General features: G+C 31.7%; 1 protein-coding gene and 1 long non-coding RNA gene across 42 annotated transcripts in view; one reads left to right on the forward strand and one right to left on the reverse strand.

Annotated features, from left to right (window-relative positions):
• LOC141459667 (serine/threonine-protein kinase MARK2-like) overlaps positions 1–27,825 on the reverse strand; it is a 280,726-nt gene that overhangs the window by 9,933 nt on the left and 242,968 nt on the right. For 18 of the 33 annotated variants that reach the window (XM_074138998.1, XM_074139004.1, XM_074138997.1 and 15 more), the window contains 5 exons: positions 23,221–23,415; positions 19,155–19,332; positions 17,196–17,357; positions 12,052–12,303; positions 1–33 (listed from right to left, as the gene is read on the reverse strand). In XM_074138998.1, coding sequence (XP_073995099.1) covers positions 1–33; positions 12,052–12,303; positions 17,196–17,357; positions 19,155–19,332; positions 23,221–23,415 — 820 coding nt within the window. Of the gene's footprint in view, positions 34–3,602; positions 7,356–12,051; positions 12,304–17,195; positions 17,358–19,154; positions 19,333–23,220; positions 23,416–27,825 lie in introns of those variants that run through there. The other 15 variants (XM_074138992.1, XM_074138990.1, XM_074138986.1 and 12 more) reach the window with 5 other exon arrangements.
• On the forward strand, positions 17–26,678 carry LOC141459689 (uncharacterized). Of its 9 annotated transcripts, XR_012461580.1 has the most exons (5): positions 17–1,059; positions 3,889–8,813; positions 8,920–9,117; positions 23,499–23,712; positions 25,917–26,678. It is a non-coding gene; the product is annotated as an uncharacterized lncRNA (long non-coding RNA). The 9 variants fall into 9 exon arrangements; XR_012461583.1 differs by lacking the exons at positions 23,499–23,712; positions 25,917–26,678 and adding an exon at positions 20,495–21,264 and having other exon boundaries at positions 18–1,059; XR_012461584.1 differs by lacking the exons at positions 23,499–23,712; positions 25,917–26,678 and adding an exon at positions 18,351–18,997 and having other exon boundaries at positions 18–1,059.

The raw sequence follows: 27,825 nt of genomic DNA on the forward strand, positions 1-27,825 counted from the left end.
CTAACTACATGTTTTGGGACTGGATCCATAGGTCTGAAAAAGAATAAAAATACTATCAAAAATAAAATAAAATACAGGAAATGTACGTGGAAATAAAAAGGGGGTATAAAGTATAAAAAAACAAAAATGGGAAGCAAAATAAGCCCCTTATAAAGGAAAAATTAATAAAAAAAAAAGAAAAAGGTACTTGGGAGCCAAAATGGTTTATTTACAACTTTAGGGTATAATGAATGAAACCTCTTCAAGGTTATTTGTAATGAAATTATACAACTTATAAACCTTAGGAAGGCAATTTTAATTATTTTTTCGAATGCAAAACAAATAGAAACAGGAAATTATCCATATTTTCGTGAAATTCTTTAGATTTTCCTAAAATATTGTTAAAGACACCCAAATATCACTTCTTTTTTCTTTTTTTTTGGAGGCTTTTCTCTTTTTTTGATTTGATTCCCTATTTTGACAAATATCTATCTTGAAAATACGATTATTTATACTGCTGAATACTGTAGTACGCTTGTGTCAGTAACCTGGGTCCATCTCACATTTAAATCCAGCAAATGATTTCTTGCGCCACCCCCACTGTGGATTGTTGTGAAATATGTAAGTTTTAGGGTGTAAAAATTTTTTTTTTTTTTTGTTTCAGTAGTTTAGACGTAGATTATACATAAGTTGTGCAAATGCTTTTTGGCAATAGCTAAAAATTAATTTAATGTTTATTAAAAATAAACACAAACATGTAGCCCCAACAGACAAATTATTTAATGAATTATTTATTGTTTAGTTTTTAATTGAAAAATTTAAGCGGAAATTACCCCAAATTTCCTCTATTGCATGCAAGGGTTTTAAAATCATTTTAAATCAGAGGGCAATTTCCAGGTGCAACTTTTGACGATTTAAAGACAGCTGTTTCTAGAAATTTAAATCTAAAGAAATTTGCTTGAGAAAAAATTTCCCGAAGTTGTTTTTAAAATTGATTTTGTTCTGTTGTAAAGGTATTTTTTTTCTCCATAATTTTGGAGTTTAGCCTTAACTTAAGAAAATTAGCAATAGACAATATTGGTAAGATTTTTTTTAAAGTAGCAACTTTTTTTTTTCAGCCTTTTGCCAAACATTTTTACAGCTTTTAAACTTTTGCCTATTCTACTTTGTAGTACTTCTTGAAAACGTTTTTTTTTTTCTATAAACATAAATGTTTAAAATATTTGATTGCTTCACACTGTGTATTTTGTTTTTATTGGTTACAACTGCAAAAACCAAAACACGTTTAGAACAAACACAATCTATCGTAAAACGTACGTTTTATGTCGAAAATTTGAATAGAAAAATGAATAGAAAAATATCCTTATAATTTGAATATGTTTGTTTCCCCCTTAAATTAAAATCAGTATTATGTAGGGACTATTATATACTCTTTTTTGGCAAGAAAGCATGACGTTCTTACAAGTATGTGTATAAAAAGTAAGGGGGGTTTAGAAATCACCTTAATAATTGGCATTACTGGCTGTTAGGCGCTACTTCAGAATCCATAGGATTATAGGGTAAACTTCCCTGTTTGCATGGATTTCAAATTTCCCGACATTAGGCCTAATGATATGGAAAATGGCGTTTAAAATTAATTAACACTTGTTCCAGAAAATAAAAAAGGCAATTTCGCATTCTTGTTGCATATCATTATTATACGATCAATGGAAACGTAGCTTCGTTCAGTATAAAAAAAAGCAATTTTAACGGGCACATCCAACAAAGACAGGGAAGGGCGAAACAGGATGTGAATATCTTCCAGCGAGGTAACAAGTTGCTGACTATTGTGGGAGCTCCTTTTCCCCGAAATTTTTAGACCCATCTTAAAAAAAAAAAAAAAACACGTCAAAAACCTTCTTGCCAAAAAGTTTAAAACATAATTCTGAATTAGTTAGAACCATACAAGTTTCAACATGTCAATGAGAGATGATGAATTTATGTATGGGTCTTCTAAACGCTCCCTTTGGGGGGGGGGGGAATTAATGAAATGAAAAATGAAAAAAACGTTAAAATTCCCTTTAAAAACACACATCAATAAAATGAGTCCCTCAAAAGTCTTATTAGATGTTTTTTTTTTTGTTTTACTGAGTCATGGCCAAACATGCAGCACTTAATCCCGTCATACATCAATATTAAAACCAAACATAAAACGATAATTACCCTTTTTATAGATAAAAATAAAAACTTACGCTATTATAAATAAATAAATAAAAATCACAACAAAAAGTAAACAATCAAATTTCACATCTATTTACGAATTGAAAGAACATACAATTTTTTTATTATTTCTTTTTCTTTTTGTAAAGTAAGTTATAAGTTATAAATGTAAGTTATAAAAAACAACTATTTTATTTGTTTGTCAATTTTCTTTTAATGAAAAACAAAAAATAGTTCATACTAAATTAGATATTTGTACAAAAACAAGGAAAATAAGTTACCTTTTCTTACTTAAAAACAAAAAAAATGTTAAGAAAAAAAAATTAATTGATTATTTTGTTCCACTTATAATTTTGCTTTCCTTTATACATATTCTTGCATATTACATACAAATTATGTAAAATTTCTATAATCTATTACTATATATTATATACCATTTACTATTTATTAAAATTTTTTGGAATAATGTTTGCACAATGCTGAGAAAAGCTAATATTGTGTGATAAGACAAAAACAAATATAGTTTTTAATATGGAATTCAGTTAATTAAATTATATATTTATTATATATTCAAATTATGTATATATTTACTATTATTTCTTTAAATCAAATATATGTACATACATAAAAAAAAAAATGAGAGAAAAAATAATGGCTACGTTGACTAGTGATAGATTACACACACAAAAAAAAAATCTTAATTTATTTCAAATATAATGCAAATAATTACTTAGCCTGCTCGATTTTTTTGTTTACCATGTCGTTATTGCGCAAAAAAATATAAATTGTTTTCTCAACTTTTGGCTCGGAAAAGTGTTTATTCTAAGAAAATTGTAACAGGATCACAATCATAACATTAATAGGAGGTTATAACTGTTAGGAGTTAATCTAATTAGTTATAACTGATATGAGGTTATATGTATATATTCAGTTATTAACTGATTAGAAATATGTAGAATCTACGGTATTCTAGAGATATCTTTTATTTAATTTATATTTATCTTTTATTTAAAATTTTATTTTTTCATTGTTTTACTTGGGTTAAAATCTCAATTTGGACTTACAAGTTCTCAGATTTATGGCGTCCCATCATCCATATTCTCTAAATCCCTCCAAATGTACTCTACTGCCTTTTACACAACGCATGGATCCACAATATCCACAACAATCCATTCCATTCTATCGTATTACATTTAGTGATGCGAATACTTATCGTGGGGGGGGATATTTCCCTATAAGGTTCTCCTCACTGGTCACAGTGAACTGCTATTATATAATGACCACACCGAAACTTGCCATCGTGCCAGCCAAGATTACAAGTTAATTGTATACAACTATTTATTTTTTTTAAATTTAGCGTGCTAAATAGCCAAACTCTAGCCTAACCTTTTCACATTCTGGAGCAACTTTATCGTCCTGAAAGGTTTTGTTTTTAAGATGGTGTAGGGTTGCGACCCTTAAACTTAAAACTTTCTTACTTTTAGGGTTAGTTTTTTTTTTTGTATACGCAACCAAATTTCTAGATACCTAAAACCTTTCAAGAATATTGTTGGCCTACTTTTAACTGTAACATTCTTCTAATAACTAATTATGAAGGCGGTACACAAACTTCTTCTACTTTTGGTTTTTGCCATTAAAAAAATTACAGTAGAAATAGATGCCCTCATTTTATATAATACAAATATTGTCTTAACTTTTTTTAATTTTTAGTTTTTCTTATGAAATCTTAAATTTCCACGAGTTAAGGCACTCAAAGTAAGCAGAAAATGAAAAAAACCTGTTGAGGGAAAATTTTTGTAATTGAAAAACAAGAAGCAGGCTAAGTGAACATAAAAAGAAAATGGATGAAAAAATGCATGATAATCACTTTCCGAAGCTGGGAAAAAAACCATCTCTTTTTCCAAGCATATACCATTTTTTTTTTTTTTTATAAAGCAATTTCTTAGTCTAAAATTTGTTGTAATTCAGAAGTCTTTGGCATGAAAATACTTGTTAAATACTAAGAAATGAATAATTTATTAAACACATAATATATATATATTTATTTACCTTTTTGAGCTAATTTTAAACGAAATGTTAATAAAAAATAAATAGAAAAAATAAATGCTGTCCTTGAACATTACAAATTTATGGAAATGATACATTATTTTTTGTTTTATTTATTTTGTGTTTTATTCTCTCCAAATATACTACTCCCCCCGAGAGTTATGTTGTTCCATATATATTTTTAAAAATAATAATTTTCCATCTTTATTTATTTAAACTTTCATCATTTGTATATTCCCTATACCTGGCCAACAAAACAAAAGAAAAGAAAAGCAAAGAAAATTTCATAAAACCGTAAGGCACCTTATCACAGAAAGAATACAACGACGCCAAAAATTTTGAATAAAAAAAAAAGAGCCGGGAAGAAAATACTGTAATCAGTAAGAGCGATTAAGTAGGGGGTAATGATGGCGTTACTTGAAGAGCAGAAAAAGGAAGACCAATTGAAAAGAAACTAAATAAAATGAATACTGCCGAAATTAAGTAAACAATCATCTTAATCCAGTGATTCTGTTAAAGAGAGTTAATGATCCTGGCAGAAACGATTAAAAAAAAACTGAATCTCTCACTTATTGTGGCGAAAGTATGTACACGTACGTATCATTTCCTGAAAAATTTGAAACATTACCAACGGTCTTTACGTGAGTAGAAAAATGGATGAAACAAATTTAAATGGGAAATGTAACAAAAGTGTTGGTGCAGCGCTAAATCAACCCAGGATCTACATAGTCTCCTCCGAATAGTGAGCAGATATTTTCAAGGGACCGTTGTGTACTCTTTTACCAAGTGAGCTTAAGAACTATGACTTAATGGACATCAACATAAAAACTGTGGGGTAAACAAAAAAAAAAAAATGATTCAAAGATAAGCTGTGGCAAGAACTGGAAAGAATTCAGAGATATTCATTGAAAGACTCGAGAGGAGATCTTGTGGGCAACCTTATCTCTTCCAGGTTGAACTAGAAGCTTTACCGGCTTTTAAACTATCTTAACTCTTGATTGGATCTACAGGGAGGCTTGTGATGTTGCTCTCTCCGCGCAACAAGAACAGCTGCCCGATTCCATCAACAAGAATCTATCTGGTCTTTGGAACAACTATGGGCAACTATTGTCTCTTAAGCAATGACTTTGGATGGATAGGTTGGCGACATGTACTAAATTACAACTTCAGCAATCAAACATGGTGAGAGGTTGAAATTTCCTGAATTGCGTAACCATCAGTACTGAATAGATCCCCTCATAACGTAGCTAGAATCCAGATTAAGTTTGGTGATTGGATTTTTTTATTTTATTTTATAAAAAGCCCCTCCTTATTGTAAGTTCACAAAACTTTCCTTCACAGGAAGGGTTTGGGAGAGGATTAGAACCCCCTGTGGGTTGGACTTTAAGGTCAACTGAAATAGAGAAATCACCAGAATACTGTCCTGAGATCTTCGGCACTCAGGGATTCAAGAAAATCACATCGCCAGAGCGACTAGGTAACACCCTGGATGTCGCAAAGGGAGGACCAGGACACAATTTACCTTCAGGGGATGCAGCGCTTTGGGGGAACCGAATCCAGGATCGTGTTTCTTCATATTTATTGTTTTTATTCAATTGTTTTTAGAAAGAATCGATTAAAATGTAGTTTTTCAATGAATCGACAGAAAAAATAAAAAATATTGAAATCGGATTGGCTAGCGTGGATAAGAAAAAAGGTTAAATGTGCAGGACCAATGCTCCAAAATTGCGGCGCTTTAACAGGTATAAAAAGCTTCCTTTCATTTGAAGTGCGGCCTAAAGCGACTTTCTGTTCGGTAAGCCGCAAGAATGGGCGAGCACAAATCTCTCAGGCCATGGCTGCTGGCTAAATAAAATGTATTGTTAGTCATCTAAATTTACTGTAAGGAGGGGCGAGATTTACTAAGAACCTCCTTTAGGAGCCACTATAACCAGCAAGTATACAGGAAGGTACTGGAAACCGGAATTACGTATTATCATGAGGACCTTGACTCCTAAATCTATTATTAACACGAGGGGAGTTATGTGGGTGACACAACAATTTTCTTATCTTGATGGGTTATCTTTGTTCTTGGTAACAAATTTAAGAGAGAGTTTTACACCCAGAGAATCGTGCAAGAAACAGGACAGTTCTTTGCCACTCTAAGAAAGGTATTATTTAAATACATACAATAAATAATTGCAGTAAATCAATTCTTCTCAAGAATTTAGCATTTTAGTCTAATACCAAGAAATGTCAACATTTTAAATGACATTGGTTAGACGTGATATCCTTGAGATAATCAAGGTCGACAAAAAAATAAAGGTCTAGTACTATTAGTGGGAATTGTTTGGGCCCAAAAAAACACATTCTTTACCATAAAAAACATGCTCAAAACTTCATCATTAAAAGAGAAGTGGTATTTCGAAAAGGGGGAAGGAAAGTCCCTGGAATAATTCTCGATCTAATCTGGATTAATGTACTTTCTTATGTGTGAGCCGTAATTCTGATGTAGTTTTTTTTTTGGAATACATTCTGGTTCACAAATATTTCTATAATCTTATTTATTTATTTATTTTAGAACCACTGGCTTAAAAAACAAAACAGAATTGGGGGAAACCATATTAGGAACAGTCCTAAATTCGAGTTTTTTTTAGATTATATTTGTTTTGTTTTTTACGCGGAGTTAATTTTTAGACACCTATGATGGAACAACAATAAATTAATTTATAAAGAAGAAATTATCCTACTAAATCTTGTAGAATAAGAAGTAAACTTCAAAAAAAAAAAAATTTTAACTCACCACAAATCGAATACACAAAAAAATTATACACAAAGAGTTGATAATAAAATCAATATTTTTATTTAAATCAATTATATATTCTATATTTATAAAAAAAAAGAAACCTCCTTGTTGTATAATAACCTTTCTAAAATTAAATAAATGTTCACAAATTTTATACACATGTTAAGCGAGAAATATATATATATATAGTATATAAAAAAAAATGCGACTGTTTTATTAATTTTTTTTTTTATCAGAAGAGATGAGAAGAGGGCTGTTTTCGACTTTTTGAGCACCGCTTAGAAGAGAGCATCAAAATCCCAATTTGCCTTATTTTTTGTGTTTGTTTTTTGATTAATTTTGAGGCCTAGAAGTGAAAGGCAAAAAAAAAAAAAAAAAATATTTCTTTAAATTGTGGAGCCAAAATTAATATATGGACATAGTTTTTAAGTAAGTTAAAACTCACTTTGCAATGACCCAAATGTGAAAGCGCCTCAAAAAATAATAAATTATTTTATTTTACAATATTCAGGAAAATATTTCTTAAGACATATAATTAATTACTTTTTTCCCCAATCTCTCATCTCTTACAATAAACTTTTCTTTTTCTTAATAAAGAAACAAATATTTCCAATTTATTATCTTTTAAAATAACTCTGTACTGAAAATAAAGAGGTTATATTTCCTGTAACCCTGACACGTATATAAAAATTGTGAACTTCCTTTTCTGGTCTATATCTATTCATCAAGAGAAAAACCGATCTATGAAAATATAATAATGATAAAAAAATAAAATATTTACAAATTGTGGATGCACAATGCTTTTTACATTACTTATTTTTACAAAATGGTTCCCACCCCTTTAAAGAAAATAGAAAAAACTACTAGGTGCTTATCTCGACTATTGTTAATCATTAAAAGTGATCTTTTAAAGGAATTAAGTTCGTAAATAAAATAAATAAAATAAAAATAAATATGAACTCCCCCCAAGGAATAAGGGTAGCGTAAAAAAAGAAAAGAAGAGGGATTTAAAAGGATCTATAACGACACCAATTCAGATTTCTGATCAAAGAACGGTCTTCTAGGATATCGCGGTAAAACTAGTAGAAGTCATTAACTCAAGCACCAACATATCACCAACTTAAAAAAAAAGTTTGTCCATACACAGAACGACATCCAAGGTACTACCATTAAATAAGAGTTACCTTATTCTGGGTGCAAGAAATGTGTTAGCATGGCTGTTACCCACCCTTGGGCGCAGAATATTCCCTCTTAAGGGTGGATGGGGGTGGGGGAACCAGAACCCTTTCGTGGAAATGAACTCTTGAAGCAGTTCAGACAGAATAGAGAGAGAGAGGGAAGTCGGAACAGTTTCAAGACTCATGAGAGATCTCTTAGTATCTTAAAATAGCACGAGCCAATCTTAAGAAAGCTTTCATTAATAAAAACATCCTTCACCTTATCCACACCTCTAACATCCTCTAATAAGTCGAAGATTTGTCCGGCTTATTCTGCATATTCAACAAAAGAGTTATGCTAATTCCTGTCTTAGTGATGGCAGAAAATTCAGGGGATTGGGGCATTTGAGAGCAAGCTTTTTTTTTTTTTTTTCAAAGGTAAAGGATTCACTCTTCAAAGCTTTTGGTCGTCAGGGCAGGCTGCTGCTATAAAAGCCGTTACTACCTCCCAGAATACTCCAGCTGTCTGGAAGGGGGGTATATGATATAACCATGTAGAAGGTGGAAACTTAAAAAAAAAAAATTAATAATACTAAGATGTACTTCAATGGGTGTTCTGCCTACGTAGACCCAACGGAAACGATAAGGTAAGTTTGCTTTTTTTTAAAAAAAAGGGAACACTGAACCCTTCATTGTCCTGTATAACTTCACCTTCCACGATACTACAAAGAAGTTAAAGAGGCTTTTTTTCAGGTCAAGTTATGATCCAGCTTTTTTAATGAAAGCCATCCCCTGTGCAAACGATACGTAAAATTGAAGATACGTACCACTCACTAGTCAAAAATTATGGCGTAATTATTTAGGATTTTGAGAAGCGAAATGAAAAAAAAAAACATTTCAATTGGAGAAGAGCACGAATCTATTTTAGCTTTTAAACAAAGTTCAACCTAGGTAAAGTTTCGCTTTAAGATATATTTCCAATATAACTCCCAAATAGGCTGTAATAAATCTAGCAATTAACACGTAAAAGATTTCGTCTTCACATAATAAAACACAATCTCAACGTTTAGACAATTTAATTGGAGTAAAATAGCGGAACAGGCCCTCCCGTTTACCTAAACCAGGGGGATCGGCAACCCGCGGCTCCTTTATCCAAATATTGTTGACTCTTCAGCCTGTCCAAAATAAATTGTATATTTCAATTTTATTGGAAAAAAAATACGAAAATTTCATTTATTAAAGATATTTTTTTTTAAAAAAGAATTTTAAATTGAGATTTGGTTTGAAATTGAATAGAATTATATTAAAATACAGTACGTAATTATAAAAGACTGCCGCCATTTTCATTCAAACACAGGTTTAGTTATTATTTATTTTGCAAATATGTGAAAATAAATATATAAAACATTTAAATGTTATTGAATATCATAAAATAACGATTTGCGAATAAAAATGATCTACAGAGTTTGTTTACACTATCATCCTTGCGGCTCTTGGTAAGATTTATTAAAATTATTTAAGGAAAAATGGCTCTCTATTTGAAATTGGTTGCCGACCCCTGGGGGCCTAAAGAAAACTATTAATTTAATAAATATTGTTTAATTTCATTTACGAACCTAACTCACCTAGGAGAATATAAACAAATACCAAGTAATGAATAATAAAAAGTGGAAACATTACAATTTATAAGAGACTCTTTAAAATAAAAAAAAAAAAAGAGTAAAAAAATAAACTAAGACAAAATTATAAACTTTTGGGTGGAGAGTAATTAAAATAAATAAAAGATTAAAAACAAAAAATTAAAAAAATCGAATAATAGAAGAAATAGCTTTCACAAATGGTCTATGCTAGTGTGTTTTTCATTTTTAATTCAACAAAAAAATAATAATAATTTATGTTTTTATAATGGAGAAAAGTAAATTTGGGGAAAATTTAAAGATGGAAAAAATAAACATATATGAAAAACAAAATTAAGGTAAAAATTAAACTGGATGAGGATGATAAAAAGAACATACATTGTGCACCCGCATTCAAACAAATATGATAAAAAAAAAAGAAAGAAATTATAGTATTTTTCATGCATCTAAAATTATTTTTATATTTTAAATATTTTTTTTTCTTGTATTGACACGACATTATACTATAATAAAAGTTGACAAACTTAGCTGGCTAATATACGTACGTAAAAAAGTGTGTAACATGCAAAAATATATAAAAGTGGAAACTAATAATTTAGAATAGATAATATATTTTTATGGTAATAGCAGAAAAATAAAATGGAAAAAAGAAGTTAATACAAGAAGTAAGCATTTTTAATATTTAAGTGAAAACAAAAACAAAATAGTGAAAAAATGAGACAGGTTAACTTTGTCAAAGCGGAAATGAGAACTGATGAATGGAGGGGGAAACCCCCCCCCCAAAAAAAAAATTAAAAGTGACAATAAAGGAGTAACGGTGAAGTTAATGGGAAACGTGGAATACTTGAGTGGGATGGTCGGTTCATTCAATTATTATGATGAAGGCATCTATTGTGAGTTTTCAAGATCTGAACTGGTGGCAAAATCTATTGTTGTAGGGTTGGCAATGGGGAAAATAGAAAATACTGTTGTGAAGATAGAAGGAAATCTTGGACGGACGGGGGGGGGAGGGTGGAATTAAGGGTGTAACCCAACTACAGCATGGATACAACTTTCCCTCGAGAGATTACTTAAAAAATATGCCAGGACCATACTCTACATCCTTATATTTTTAGAATGGCTGATCCGAGAGGTTAGTATGGTCACGAGAAAGTGATATTACTGGAAGAAAAAAAAAAAATATGTTGGTATGACGTGAAGATATTGAAAGAAATTTCACCACATTTCCGACTATAGAGTAACAGGGAAATCTGTGAAGAGATTACTTAAATTCCTTAAAAAATTCATTCCAATGCAGGAGCACTCCCGGGAAGGTCTCTATAATGTAGACTTAGCCAGAGAGGTTATAAATAAAAGTAACTATTTTCAGCAATAAGAGCACAATATACTTCAGTACTTATACGTTCTTGTAATCAAACTATAAATTAGGTAACTATTTTTTAGAAAAGTAACAATGACGTCTAATTTATTGCTATTTTCAAAAAAAAAAATAAAGTAACAAGCCTACTTCCGGCAGAAAGAAATTTATTTTTATATATATTTTTTTAACAAATACATAATTTACAAAAGCAACAATAAAATCTCTTAAAAAAAAATAATAATAATATAGTTCGTATGTCTTAAAATGGAGTTTAAAATTAGATTAAAAAAAAAAAAGAAATTGGAATTAGAGCAAGGTTATTTTTAAGGAATAAAATTAAATTACAGGCTTTTTTTTTTTTTTTTTTTTTTGAAAGTTTGGGGAAAATTTGTTTTTCTTTAAAGTGGAAAACTTTTTAGAGGGATTCAATGTTTAGAGCTCCAGCTGTTTGTGGAAAAATTGGTAAAATTAGTGAGTTTAAAACCAATATTATGTACGATAAAACAAGGGAATTGTAGCATTAGTTCATAACACCATAATAATTATTAATCCCACAATAATGCCTTCTATTTGTCTTGTGTGTTTTTGTAGGTTAAAATAAAAACTAATTAAAAGAAAAAAATTAAAACTATTAAAAAAAAAATAAAATAAAAGACTACATTAGGTTAAACATCTATCCTGAGCCTATTTAAGTCGCATGCTTGTGCTGTGTTATTGGACAGTTTTCCTCTAGTAGGAGGTACTGGAGGGAGAGGAGACTGAGGCGGTGTGGAAGCCAAAGAGGCGACGGGATGATGGTACTGATTATGATGGAGGAGCTGCTTGGTGATTGGATGGCAAGCGATCTGTTGATGGGTAGTACTACTACTGCTACTGCCCACTACTGACCGTTTGGAAAACTTGGATGATAATTTGGAGAAGAAGCTGGTTCTAGCGGAGTCGGTGGGCGAAGGCGCGCCGCCCGTATATGGTCGCTGTCTGTTCTGGCCAGAGTGGAAGGTAGATCTGGAGGGCACGTTGCGCGGGAAAGGCTGACCGCCCATTCCGCCTCCACTGGTAACGCCCACGCCGCTGGTCACTACGCCGCGCGTAGTACCGCTAACTGGCACCGCAGCACCGCTCAGCACTCCGCCACCACTTCTGGAAAAAGAAACATTTTTATTAACATTACAATTCTTTTGATTACATAAAACCATAATTAATGCAATACAATTAATCTATCAGAAATAACTGATTAATAACGCCTTCATCAGTTATATAAAACAAAACGAAATAGAGTCAAGAACAAGAGCAAAAACAGTATTTCATACATTTAATGTAAAAGCATTCCTTTAATTATTATTCTTAGAACGTCCTTACTGCGAATGCTCTTGTTGCCTGTTTACACCCACCGGAACAATATTACAATAAATTTTCACGCATACATTTTAACCTAAAACACAAATTAACCTCTGAAGATGGATGGTATTCCAAAACCGATCTGTAACATAGAAATCGCTATGGCGGATAAAGTCTAAAATATGTCCAACATTTCAGATCCAGTCTACATTTTTTAGGGTTTTATTAAATAGGTTTACAATTTTGACACTATAATCAATCCAATTTAAGCTGCATGAAAGAATAATTCTACAGTAAAAGTTAAAAAAAAAAGGTAAATATTAGGAGCTGCAATTGAAATTTAGTCTATATAAGAAATATTAAAAAGAAATTTAAAAAATATAGTATATTATTAATGCATATGATTGTTTCGGTTTTCGACCGCTGTTAATAGGTTATCATATCATAGGGAATTTTGAGGTGTATATATCTTTGATGCCAATAATAGAATACATAAGAAAGATACAGAGAATGTTGATCATTACAACAATAATCGAAGATTTAAAAAATTATTAGATGTTGATAATAACTTGCTGCATGCTTAACTTTTTTTTCCATGAATTTCACAAACCTCTTAGCTTACCACCTTCACATTAAATTTATTTTTTTCTATTTAATATTAAAAAGAAAACATTCAAATAATTTTAGTTTATTAAAATAAATAAGTAAATAGACTACTTCAATTTGTGATTATTCAATTTTAAAAATCTTAATTTATGTTAAAATATGTTTTATGTAGAGAAGTGTTACACTTTTGACACTCAGTCCCATGCAAAAATTGTATTAGCAAAATTATTAGATGATGAAAAATTATTATTTTGTTTTAAATTTAAAGAAGAAGTCCTTAGCTAGATAGTGTAATTAGTAAGAAAAATAAACTTGGTATTTACTTACGTAAGTATAATAAAAAAAATAGTAAGATATATTTTGTTAATTGGAAGAAAAAATAAGTTCACTATTATTATAACCTTTTTTACTGCAATGTATAACCTTCTAATTTAGTTTTTACTTATCGATTAATTTTAAAAGAATCGATTTTTGTTTCAAGTTCAACAAAACAATGCAAATACAAGAAACTAGTATTATATTTTTCTAACTACTAAATAATACTAAACTATGATGCAGTCACAAAAAAAAGCTTAACATTTAAATGTGAATGCGATGACTAGATGTTAATTAAATGGAAGAAGTTGTGGGATAAAAAAAAAATATATATCTAAAATGACTAAATGAGAATGTAATGATTTAAAATGAATGAATGGGGAACACTATAGCTAAGGATCATCCTCCCCATTTAAACATGTATAAAAATATTTAAAAATAATAATAATACACATAAGACGCTGCCATGGATTTGTGGACTAAGTAAAACAAAAAAAAAAGTGGAACACCTCTGATTGTTGGAGCGTACAACAACAACAAGAACAACAACACTAGATACACCTAACTCTCCTGCAATTGTTATCTACAGTATTTTATTTGGTATTATGCTTGCAGACTCTGGGGAGAAGGGTCACAATAACTTTTTAGCAAAGAAGACAAGGACCAATTAAAATAAAAGAAAGAAAAAGATGAGTTATTGTAAGCCGAAGTATTTAAAAGTAATCACACACTTGTGTCGTCTGACTTGTTTTCTGTGGAATGACAATTGCTGGAAAATGCAGGGATTTTGAATAAAATTAAATAATGGAGCCGAAATTAAAGCGTTGCAATTATATTTCAAATTTATAATTTACAATTAAAAATAAATAAATAAATAACGGCATTTGAGAAATTTAAATCAGCAAAGTTATGCCCCATCATCATCATCATCAATAGCATGCTTTTTCTTTAATCCTAACCAATTTCAGACTTATTATTTATTTTCTGCAGCCCTTTATAAAGGGATGCTGCTTCCATAAATTGTCGTTTTCAGATAGCCTTTAGATTCGCCGCAACATTCGGGTAATTCTAGGATGCAATAAAAAAATCATAAAGACCCTGGGCACACCTTAATAGATAACAACATTCTCGAAACAAAAGCTATTCTCAGAAACATTCTCGGACACATTCTTAAATATCATTACGTACTCTAGACCTAACACACTGACAGCTGAAAGAATTGCACAAAAACAGTCATATTCGAATTGAAAAAAAATATGCAAATATGAGCATTTTAAGAGTTTAATTAGTTATTAAATGATTAGAATTCCAAGTTTATAAATATTTCCTTTAAAAATAATTATTTACCAGTACGAAGGAGAACTAGTTCAATGTCGTTAGTTGAAATTCACGAAACTCCCTCAAATAAAATACATCTCGTAACTTAACGACTCTAAACATACCGTCTAATACACAAAACATACTATTATCAAATAAAAAGTAATATTCATTAAATTTTGATTTACCATTTCTACAAACATGTTTTACTGTTCATAAAACATTTCAAGTAACATAAAACACCATTAAACACGTCTACATCAAGTTTCTGAAACCAGTCGAAAATGATAAAAAAAAATTATCGACGGATAGAATTGACCATTATGAAAAATATTTGTTTATCTATTACCCTAAAAACAACAAAACCATTTCTCGGGAAGTTGGCCATTATTTTATAATAATAACAAACACCCTTTCAGAGCTTGATTCACACACACAGAACTTTTCAAATAAAAGTGGGAAACAGTATAGTGCGAAGTTTAAAAAATGCTTTATAGTACACACAGTACTGACCCATTTTTGACGATAAACCAAAAAATAGGTTCAGAATTAATAAATAATGATAAACTCGGATAACCATTAATTCTTTGAAATCAGACTTTTCTTGATAATTGATGATGAACTTTCCTGAAATCGATCAGAATTAAGATATCTGCATGCTAATGACGGCTGAACCCAACCTGAGTAAGAATTCCATTAAGTTTAAAAAGAAATTATATGGAAAACTTAAAATTTTATTGAAACAATGAATAAATATGGGTAGATTTTCGATTCTAAAAATGCAATAAAATAAACGCGAAAGATGCTCCTTATAAGCAACTAATAAAGCACAGCATGGGCATTTTGGATTGCCTGCGTTCCTTCCCCCTTATGGGGAGGGACCACTCTTTGTCACAATCTAATCTAATCTAATGCACAGCAAAGGGAACTTTCCATGACAAAAGCCCTAAACAAAATTAACTTCTGCAAAGCCAGCATAAATCTTTCCCTTATAGAGCTTACATGCGCCCTTAGCCTAAAAAGCAAGATTTTATCGGAACTGCTGCAATTGCAAGCTAATGTTCTAGTTAAGTGGGTTTATCAAATAATTTTCAGAAAGTGACTTAAAACATTCTCAAGACGAACTTTGATTCAGGATAAAAATAACATTACAGCTTTTAGGAGATAAAACAAATAATTTAATTGCTAAATGTTTAAAAGATAAAAAAAAAAATAAGAATTTTTTAAATTCAAACGGATTATTTTTAAAGAAAATTCGTTCGGAAGACTTTAAAAATTGACCAGCCAAAACAATTTATTGATGCAAGCGTTTTCAACGATGCTAAGACATTAAAAATAACCCAGAAAGATTTCAAACTTCACTTGTAGGGAACGCTTATATTTATGTTTGCTTACTTTTGGATTTTTTCATTTTTATTTTTTTGAACTCTGATTTTGTTGGATGCAGATCTTGTACAGGATGTGAGCCTTTATCCAAAGGTAACAGGTATGGAGGTTTTTTTTTTCTGATGGCGTTTTGATTAGGTGGAATTTAATTATGTGATTAACTGCTTATTTTTCTAAATACCAGAGAAAGCCTGGGGGCAGATTACTATCCCATCTGGAATGAGTGAGGGGAAACCATCCTTAAGAGCTTTCCTGGGATTTGGGGCAGTGTCGTGGTTTGGAACATCTGGACAAGAAGTTTGTGAGCAAGGTGTGCACTGGCTACAAGGTCCATTCCCTGACTGGCAGGCTCACACCTCTTTCTGAGACTACCGTACAGTGGCCCCTGGACGTTTACCAGGATTGATAGGGGGGATATACCTTGCGTGAGGGTGCTGTCTACCGATTTCTCTCGCTACCAGTTGATAATAGCGAGATATTCGGTACATTCTCTCGCTACCAGTTGATAATAGCGAGATATTCGGTACATTCTCTCGCTACCAGTTGATAATAGCGAGATATTCGGTACAGTCTTTAAACTATCAACCCTTTTACAACTACCCTATACCGGGCAGTTTTACCCTGAGGTGCGAACACAGAGAAGTGTTTTTGATATCTGCTGGATCCCAGTTCTTCATGGATGTTCCCTAGAAAAGCTGTTCTTCATGGATGTTCCCAGAGAACAGAACATGTTTTCTAAAATATTTATTAAAGCACTAAGCGAACTCTACAATGCAAGAATTCTAGAAAAACTAGTGAATTAGTTTTTGAAACTAAACTAAGTTCATGACGAGAATGATGCGTATAGAGTAACTTACTAAGAATTATTTGATACAAATAAAAAATATTTTTAAGCAACTATATTCTGAAATGATACAAGTTAATAATTAGAAAAATAGGCGACTAAAAAAGAAAAGAAAAAAAAGAGAGTTTGGTGTATTTAGCGCGATAATAACAAAGTAGCGGCACAGTTCCTAGCACTCGCTCATTGTTTATCGTGATTTCTGATTTGTTTTTGAAACAGCTAATACCTTGGCCTAAGGGGATCTAGCACAGACGTCTGACTCAGCCCGTCCGGGGTTCTCTGAGTCGTTGTTGAAGCAGATATAGAGGCCGACTTGACGTGACCTTTGCCAGTGGATTGTGGCCCACTGCCACCGATACAACGGCCGAGGCTCTCCACTCCCATCATGCTACACGGGGGCACACAACAATTAGCACAGAACAGAAATAAAAAAAAAAAAAAAGAGAACAGACACAGAACAAAAATAAAGTCTTCTCTCACATTGCTACACACAAAAAAAAGAACTCAAAGAAAAAGTAAAAGCAGGAACAAAACGTAGCAAGCACAGTTAATAAGATAAGCAAAGGAAAGACACAAATAGTGAATAAATTATTATTGTTATTATTATTTAACTGAATGCGCGCGTTAACCCCTAGGTAATCGGCCTAGGAACGTACTGCCCTGCCGACTTACCAACAACAAATCTCTCATTACAGGCAAGTAAGCTGTAAGTAGCTCCTATGAAAATATACAACTTAGAAATGGTTATAAAGTGGCTTGCAGAAGTAAAAAATGAGTTCATATAGAAATATGTTCATTTTACGCCGAGATAAGTGAAACAGTTCCGAAAAACAGTACCAATAAATACTGATATAATTCTCTATTTTGCCCTCATATTAATACATTCGTTAGCGTTGATATTTTACGCGCCAAGAGATACTGACTGATATTGTCTACATTTGTTACAATATTTCAGTGAATGGTTACGCTATCACTACTATTAATATCAAACACAATTAATCGAGATAAGACAAGAGTATGAATTTTTTTTTGACTTGAAGAGGTTTCTGGGCAGTATTTTATTCTTAGAAGTAAAACTTGAACGGAAGCCAAGATATGACAGTATCTTTTGTAAAGCACTAAGATGAATTATTATTCTTAAAGCTGGTTTTTATTATATTATTAATAAAAACTGATAATTAGATCATCTTTCTGATATATTTATAGTCGTTAACAGTCCACTTAGCTTAAAACTTCATCATGAATTTATTGTTGATCTATCGATTTTTTTCTGAACTTGAAAATCACCACAGGGAAAATGAAGTGCTTCATTGGGTTCAAACTGAAAGTTGCTGAGGATTACCCAGTTCACAGTAACTGGTTTAATATTTAACTGTTGCAGGAAGTGAACGTAAAGACTTCCCCAATGGAGGTTCTGCTGAGGGTCTGTCCTATTGGACAACAACAGAAGCTTTTGAGGAAAATTCTTTAAAAAAAAAAGCGTGAGATTACAACCGAAGCTACTTTAGCTATCCCTAAAAGCTGCGCCACCCCGGTTGTGTTCAGCTATAACGTGGACACAGAAGAGAAGCTTTCATTCCGAAACATTGAGCGATACAAGATGCGACAAATTACGGAGTGAAGAGATATATTTGGTTTAATGACTTTTCTATTAGTTACCAGCTACTTAATATGTGACCTTCCTTGTGTATATATTTTATGTTACTAGCATATAATATTTAAACATTTACACTTATATACAAGTTTAAGATCATTATACACAATGTTTTCTTTAAAAGAAGAACTGTTTAAAAAGTCATTTCTTCAAAATACGAATCTATGCTTTGAATATAATCGTTAGATCAATTTTTTCCCATTCTTATTAAGAACTTTACTTACAAAAAGGGGACACAATCTACTAAGATGTTAAATAAATAATAGGTAAGATAGCGACAGTATGTCTACTATAGACAGAAAACCGTTACAGAAATTTCTGGTAAACTAAACGGAAGTATTAATCAGTACAAAAAAAAAAATTAATCAAGGAAGATTACAAAATTAAAAATTAATAATAAATAAATCACGAATAAAACAGAGAAAGCAGTTTATATAAAATAAAAATAATAAAATCTAAAAACAAATTATGAACATAATTTTACCTCACTATAAACTAATGTTTAATAAAAAAATAAGTAAGTTTATATACCTAGGTATTTCACCAGCTGTATTCGTCTTTTCATTGGATGACGCTTTAGTATCGTAACTAATTGTGCTTCTCCTAGCAACTGAACTGCCACCGGTGCCCGTACCTGGTACAAGTGATCGATTCCCACTCATAGTATTTGATTTGGTAACTCCTCTTGGTTTACCAGGACTCGAAACATCTAAAAAAAATTGTCAATCAATAATAATATTCAATAATAAACCAATTATAATTCTTTGCAACAAATGGGATAGGAGCTAGGTAATAGATTTTAGTTTGTTCATAGAAGATTTTATTTATAAAATACAGAATATAGGTACTGCGACGTTTTGCATCTGCAACTATCCGTGGAAGAGATTGTTCATGGAGGCGGGCTGTCAAGAGTGCAGAGGTTTCCAAATCTTTTTTTTTGTATATATTTTATCTCCGCCCAAGAAAACTAATAAGAAATGCAACCTTCAGTTTCTTCGGACGAGTGCAGAATCTAGTTTTGTACAACTAGAATTTCTCTTCTTCAATTGTACTTCCAAAAAAAAATTCTTAAATTTTTAATATCAAGCTTTCAAAAGGAAGCTTAGATTTACGATTCTCCAGAGTAATCAAAACAAAAAAAAAAAGGAAAAATGAAAAGTAGATTAAAGAAAATTGATACTGCATGTGATTCACTACCTCAAAAACGAAAAATCACGGCAAGTTAAATTAATTTAAAAAAGGTTCAAAAGGGAGCATTAATCTGCAGCTGAGGAGACGTACTTCTGAGGCTGCGAGTGGTAAATAAAGGCATCGTAACTTGAGAGGACACATCTTTCTGCAATATGTGTTCATCTAACAGGATGGCAGACTCCCCAAGGCTTGTCCTATTAACAACCAAGGCATGGATGCAGAACCACTGGACGACATAGTTTTTACAAACGAAGGATTCAAATACTCGTGATATTTAAAAATGAAAACCATTTTTTTGGTTTAAACTTAACCCTCAACAATGATGGCATAAATATTGTGTTAAAACTACAAATTAAGTGCACAATTCGAAAACCATTAATTGGTACACACAAATAAATATTGTAGACACGGTAAATTGAAAAAAAAAAGCATAAACTTATACTTTATTTTTACTCGAACCTTTCATTTAGTTTTCATTCTTTAACAAAATATAGTGCAAAAGCATTTTGGGTAAATCCGTCTGCAATCTCCCGCAGAGAAAAAAGTAATTTATTGCCGCTGATCCCAAGTGCCTTGAAGGTGGGAACATAGTAGTTACAAAAGAACTTTTTGAAAGAATTACTGCTAATTAGAAGAAAACTTAGTATATCTAAACCCAGACCTTATCCTTCTCCTTACAGATAACTTGGAACACATGCCGATTTAATGAAAAATGGTTAACGTTAAATCTGTACAGCCTATATTTTGAGAAAAACAAAATTGGATTCGAAGAATGTACACATGGAAGCAAAGATCATTTGAAAATGTGCGACTACAACAAAATTTGAAGCCACTTAAAATGAAAAATTTCAATTGTGATTATTTTTTAAACTAACAATCAAAGCTTAAAAAACACATTCCTAATTAACACACTGGAATACTTAAACTCAAAACTTAATGACATAAAACGGGACGCTTTAAAGATGCAGAGTTAACAGACTGCATTGTGCGACACCACTCATTAAAAACAGTTATCATTATAATATTGACATCTTAAAATAACTACTTTCTGCCTTTTAAAGATTGATTACTAACTATTAAACAATATTTTTAAATTATGATTACCTTATTGGGCATACATGGATTAGATAGACCTATCTAAGACATTCAAGACTTCAGAGATCGCTAACAAATTTCTTTCAGTGATGCTTGTGATAAAAAACAAATACTCAAATTGTAAACATGCAAGAAATATTTCACAAATTATGTTAACACTGCTGTGTGCCAGACTTTTATACACATATAACGATTTAATTAATAGTGGTAAATGTTCTCTATTACTTTTGGTATTAAATAATAATAAATCTAGTGTGAAATAGATTTTATGTATAAGAATGTTTGTACTTAACATTCTTATTTAGGTAATATGTAAAAAAAATTAGATTAAGGAGAAGTAAAACAAACTGTAACTACGATGTCCTTACACAATTTTAAAAAAAGGTTACTGTAAGGTTACAGAACAGGACTGCCTAAGTTGTAATATTTACGAAGTATTGCTTACTTATAATTTTAATTTTGAAAATTAATTTGACCGTCAATTTAATTTTTGATATAAATAAATTTTGATTGTTTAATATAAAAATTGAAACATTATTAATTAAGCAAACTCAGAATTGTGGAAAAAAATTATTTAAATCTGTCATTATTATTATTATCTCAAGTAAAAAAATTTGTTGTGAATATTCGCACATCTCATTCCAATAATTTCGATTCTAATTTTACTTTCCAATCTGTTGATATTTCGCAGGTCTTTTCTTTTCAGGACTTCCAATTGGATCTAGGACCTACCCCAGATATACTCTCAGTCCTTGGACTCGGAAGCCTTCTATCCACTTCTCTTGGGTCTACCCTTTCTTCTTCTCCTTCCTATACTAGCATTTCCTTAGCCAATCTTTTTAAACGTGGCCGTACCATCGTAAATTTCTTGTCCTACAGCTGCTATTGCACATTTTTATTCTTATTTCATTCCTTATTCTTTCAAGCTTTGATATTCGTGCTTTCCTGTTTTATTAAATATATCTATGTACCATGTTCATTGCGAGGTGTAAGTTGAAATATTTGTTTAAGTAAGCACCTCAAGAATTAAGCTCAAAAGATGATGCGTTAGTGCTCATATCTGCGCTTTGTTTTTTTCAATTTATTCTGTAAGAATTTAAACTGGTTAACTAAGGTGCTCTTGTTTTGAGCCCAACTTACGGCTAGAGCTTTGAGGCTATTTTTGGCCACTTTAGTCGTCTGACATACTTTGAAGAGGATAGATCATTAGATTAATTTGTAACTACAAGGATTCGGGTCAAACCACGAACGAATTACGTCAAGTTGTTGGAGATAGAACAGAGCACAGTTGTTTGCAATTTGCAACTTACGAGAAAGATCTATACATTATCGCGAACATTCTTCGCAAACTAAACCTTTCCATGTTGTGGTGAACTAACTACAGTTTCGTCGATCAACTCTTTGTCTACATTGTCCACAATATCCTGAAATGGAAACTGTGCATCCAATCCGTAATTCGAATAGGAATATTAAAAAAAAAGAAAAGAAAAAACTCATAATTTTAGGACAAAAAAAAATGTTTGTGAACAATATAACAGTGCATGTACAAATTGACCCTCTAACGAGAACATACGACAGAACGGGACGACAAAAATACCATTATCATGATCGGTTGACCATACTCCCCCGCACCAGCTACATTTGCCCTCACTTTTCCTTAAGCAAAAACCTATAAGAAAAATTATGTAAAACAAAAAGATAGGGATGGTGAATCTTAAGGCTAGCTTGTAGCTTGTGGCACTGTTTACAATTTTAGCTGTGACCAAGAAAAGTTTTCTCAAAAGTAAGTATAAGCTCAGCTTCTTATCATACTATTATTGTATAAGCTCGACAACTTCTGATGAACTTTCAACACGAATTTCTCTTACAATTTCAACATTTTAAGGCACAAATTTTCTTTAAAGACAAACTAATTCAAAGGCTAGGAAATTAATGTGAACAGGTATAGTTTATTACTGATAAAGTTGATTTCAAAAAATTATCTAAAGCTGTTCTCTTAAAGGTACTGATCATATTGATCAGGATTCTGGGTTGTATTCAAAGCAGTTTTAAGCATTTATAAGAATTGTAAGGGGAAATTCGTGTGATCAGGCTAAATGTACTTACACTAAAAAGGAGAAAGTTTTTTGAAGATTTTTGATTTTAGAGTAAATTTAATATCAATTTAAAATTAATAACGTTGTTCGGTGCTACTGTTCAACACTCCCTTGAAGTTGTCGACAAAAATTTTCAGTATTTAATTTCAAACTGTTATGAAAAAAAAAAAATATCAAACTCGATGATTATTCTAAATTTTATTTTGTTTACTTACTCGAAGTATCAAGTACTGGCAACGTCGAGGTTGTGTTCTTTGTTTGTCTGGAATTGAGCCGTGCTGTATTTTCTTTAATTGTTGCAGTATCGACGGTGTTCTGTCGTTTAAAATTACTGGCAGCGTTCACGCTTCCACCGCCAGTAGTGTTATGATTATGATTAACCGCTGAATTAGCTCCTGCAGCCACCCCGCCTGATTTTAATTACAAGGAAAAAAAATTAATTAATGTAAGCAAAATTAATTTGATAACATTAAAAATACTTAAAACATTTTAGAGACTTGGCTACAAGAAGAATTCATTATACTCAAAGAGTAATCTGGAAAAAAAACCATAATATTGCAAGTCGAAATTTATAATTATCACATTTACTGCTGAAAATCCTTGTAATGACTTGTTTTCCACTAGGGCAACCAAAAATCACAGCTGCCAATGGACAATCAAAAGAACCACTGTCCATTGCCTATTGGAAATAACTTACAAAACAATTGGTAACTGAATTTTGATTTAAATATAAATAGAATAAAAGAATGCCTATTTTGGGCTCCTCAAAAATGTTCATTTCACTAAAGAAATACGCCCCTACCAAAAATCTATAAGCCAGTGGTCGGCAACGTTTCTTACGAGTGAGTGTCTTTTTTCACTTTTTTAACAAACAACTTTTGATGGTGTGAGTCTAATCATTTCTTATTAGATGATTACAATTTTATTATCATCAAATCCTTAATTATAACTTGAAAGAAGTTATAAAATGTTAGCAGAAAAGTACATGTTGAAACGTGTACACCCTGCTGAGTAATGAAAGAATTTCATCACATTTTGCAATTACAATTCAATACAAGCCATACTTGTAATTCGTTGGCAATGAATAACTACCGATGATCATCGTAATTAAGAATTGTTTACTGGGAACCCGGCGGGGTCATAGGTTGCCGACCAGTGATCTACGAGGGTCGTTTGAAAAGTCCGTGCAAAGTCAGAGAGATAGCACTACTGGCGCGTATCGAGGTTATGTTTAGTTAGTAGCATCTCTTGGAAGAACACACACCAAGTTTCAGCCAGATCGGTCTATTTCTTTGTGTTTGGCATTCGTTTGAATCGAGGAAGTCGAGTGATTTTCAAAAAATGGACGAAAAAGAATTTCGTGTGTTGATTAAATACTACTCTATGAAAGGCAAAACGCCTCAGGAGACTAAAGAGAAGCTTGATAAACATTATGGTGACTCTGCACCTTCGATTAGAACAGTTTATAAGTGGTTTCAAAATTTTCGGAGTGGCCATATGGGCACAAGTGACGCTGAACGTTCTGGACGCCCTGTTGAGGTTACTACTCCAGAAATCATTGATAAAATCCATGATATGGTGATGGATGATAGAAGAGTGAAGGTGCGTGAGATTGCTAGTGCTGTGGGCATCTCGAATGAACGGGTACATAATATTTTGCATCAACATTTGGACATGACAAAGCTATCCGCAAGATGGGTGCCGCGATTGCTCACGCTTGACCAAAAACGAAATCGTGTGAAGTGTTGTAAGGACGGTTTGCAGCTGTTCCAGATGAATCCGCAGGACTTTAAGCGTCGTTTCGTCACTGTGGATGAAACATGGATACATCACTACACTCCTGAGACCAAAGAACAATCTAAACAATGGGTTACCAAGGGGGAATCTGCGCCAAAAAAGGCGAAGACCGTTCCTTCGGCCGGAAAGTTTATGGTGACTGTCTTTTGGGATTCGCAAGGTATAATCCTCATCGACTATCTGGAAAAGGGTAAAACTATTACAGGTGCATATTATTCATCGTTATTGGACCGTTTGAAAACCAAGCTGCAAGAAAAATGCCCACAATTGGCCCACAAAAAAGTCCTTTTCCATCACGACAACGCACCAGCTCACACCTCAGCAGTTGTGGTCGCAAAATTAATGGAAATAGGGTTCCAACTCGTTTCACATCCCCCCTATTCTCCAGACTTGGCTCCCTCGGACTACTATTTGTTCCCCAATATGAAGAAATGGCTGGCGGGAAAAAGATTTTATTCAAACGAGGAGGTGATTGCAGAAACGAATGGCTATTTTTCAGACTTGGACAAATCCTATTATTCGGAAGGGATCAACAAACTAGAGCAGCGTTGGACGAAGTGTATAAGCCTAAAAGGAGACTATGTTGAAAAATAAAAAAGGTTTACCCCAAAAAATTAAGTAGTTTTTATTTTTGCACGGACTTTTCAAACGACCCTCGTAAGCTGTTGTTTGATTACATAGTATGGTTGAGGAAATCTATGGTTCTTCGGCCAATACTAATTACGATTAGTTACCAATTTTAACGTTTAACTGCAGCTGATATGCAGCAATGGAATTGGAAAACCTACTTTTTTTTAAAAAAAAAAAAAGAAAAAAGAAAATACTAAGTTTTTAAAATCATTCACTATTCAAATAATACCCCCGGAAAAACCCTTAAATTTCCTCAACTTCTCTAAGCCTTAAAAAAATAAATATATTATCATAACCTTGTTCATCCAAAATAGTTAGCAATTTTAATATATTTTCTTACACTTCAACTTAAAAAAGTTCATGATATTATACTTAGGAGCTAATGTGCTTGAATTGGCTGATCAGTTCTAAAATGGGCTGAGGAAGGCAGATGGAGGATAATGTATGGTAAGTATTTTGGTTTACACTTTTCATTTTGTTTCAGTTTTTAATATTGTTTTTTTGAAAAAAGCAAAAATTAATAAAAGAAAGCCTAAATAAAAATGTAATAAAAAAAAATAATAAAATAAAATATCTGAAGAAATTTCACATAATTACCAATAAAAGCACATTTAACTCAAACCAAATTTAAAACATGTATTAAATAAAAATATTTAAAAAATAATTAAATAAAATGGAAGAATTTTTTTTTTTAAAAAAAAGCATGCTACAATAATTAACAACTAAACAAAAGTTCATGCAAAATATAACAAAAGTACAACAACTAATAGTAAAACTGATTATCAACAAAAATAACTAATAAATACAAATGATAACAATAAAAACAAAATGACAATGAGATGCCCAAAATAAGATAGAAATAGAAATGTTCTATGAATGATAGAAAAGGAATCGTATGTAAAAGAATAGGACAATTAAACATTTATTTTATTATTATTATAATAATAATAATGAAGAGGAAGGAAATCAGGAATTGAAATAAGGTCACATTTACGGGCCTTATTTATGGATACAATGAATTTTGAAAAAAAAATTGGTTAATTTCCGCTTGTATTTGTTCCCCCACTCTTCGTTAATCACAAACGATTCCAAAAGTTAATTTATTGTTATGATATATGATAATAAATGTAATAATAAAAAAACGAATTAGTTATTGTCTAATAAATAAGACTTGACGTCATGCAAAAATGTTGTTAATATGTGGTAGTAGATACCCTCGTATTGTTACGGTGATAAGATGGAATGCAAGAATTTTTGTAGAGCAGAAAAAATTAAAAATCTTTAATAAATAAAAGAAAATAACAAACTGTTCATTATTTTTGGTGACTGAATCATAGTTTCTTAATAGGATGAAAAAAAAAATTAATGCCATTTTCAGAATCATGACAAACTTTTTATTATGCTCGAGCATTCGTACCTAGGGGGGGAGACTAGGTCTCATCTTCAGGGCTAATTTACAAAGTTTACAAACAATGTTTTTACATCATTGGTTGGTAATGTCTTTCAGTCCATGAACAGACAAGACAGAAGACACACCAACCAATGATGTAAAAACATTGTTTGTAAACTTTGTAAATTAGCCCTGAAGATGAGACCTAGTCTCCCCCCCTAGGTACGAAGGCTCGGCATAATAAAGTTTGTCATGACTCAGAAAATGGCATTAATTTTTACATCCTAAAAGAAATGTAACATTTACACAGCAAAAAAATTGCAATAATTAAAAGGGAGGGAAGGGATTAGCTATGGGGTTAGCATACTGGACTCCCACGCGGAGGTCCCGGGTTCGAATCCAGCTGCTGACCCTTAGATTTTCTCTTCCTAGGAGCTTCTTACAGCTCACTGTCCGGTGATGTACAGTGTTGTCTGTAACGAGAGAACACTGTCCGGAGGCCGGCAGTGCACTGAAAAAAGCTCCGGGCGCCAATAACCTAAGATGTTGACGCGCCCTAAATCATAAAAAAAAAAAAAAAAAAATTAAAAGGAGTAAATGAGAATTATTAAGTGTTAAAACAACAAATAGGTTCGAGTTTTTTTAATTAGTTAACCGAAAGAATCGATTTTTTTTTCCGACTTGGTATAATTATTGCTCATTTAAAGTTATAAAACTTTGATTTTAAACGTATTTTTGGGGGTGGGGGGAAACTTCGAATAATGGTAGTCCTGAACGGTGATGGGGGTTGCGCTTTACTGTAAACTTATTTAAGTCAATTTAATAATTGTGTATTAATAAGGTAATAAACATGTATACTGACGACTCCTCAGACGGTTTTTAACCGACCAATTCTTTTTTTATTATTATTATTAGATCATTTTGTTAATTTATACATACTTTTCTTTTATGCAATAAAGGCAATTATTATTTTTTCTCTTCCTAGGAGCTTCTTACAGCTCAC

The sequence above is a fragment of the Rhodnius prolixus genome, unplaced genomic scaffold (assembly GCF_049639745.1).
Source record: "Rhodnius prolixus isolate KJV_2025 unplaced genomic scaffold, Rpr scaffold_17, whole genome shotgun sequence".
Classification (NCBI taxonomy): domain Eukaryota; kingdom Metazoa; phylum Arthropoda; class Insecta; order Hemiptera; family Reduviidae; genus Rhodnius; species Rhodnius prolixus.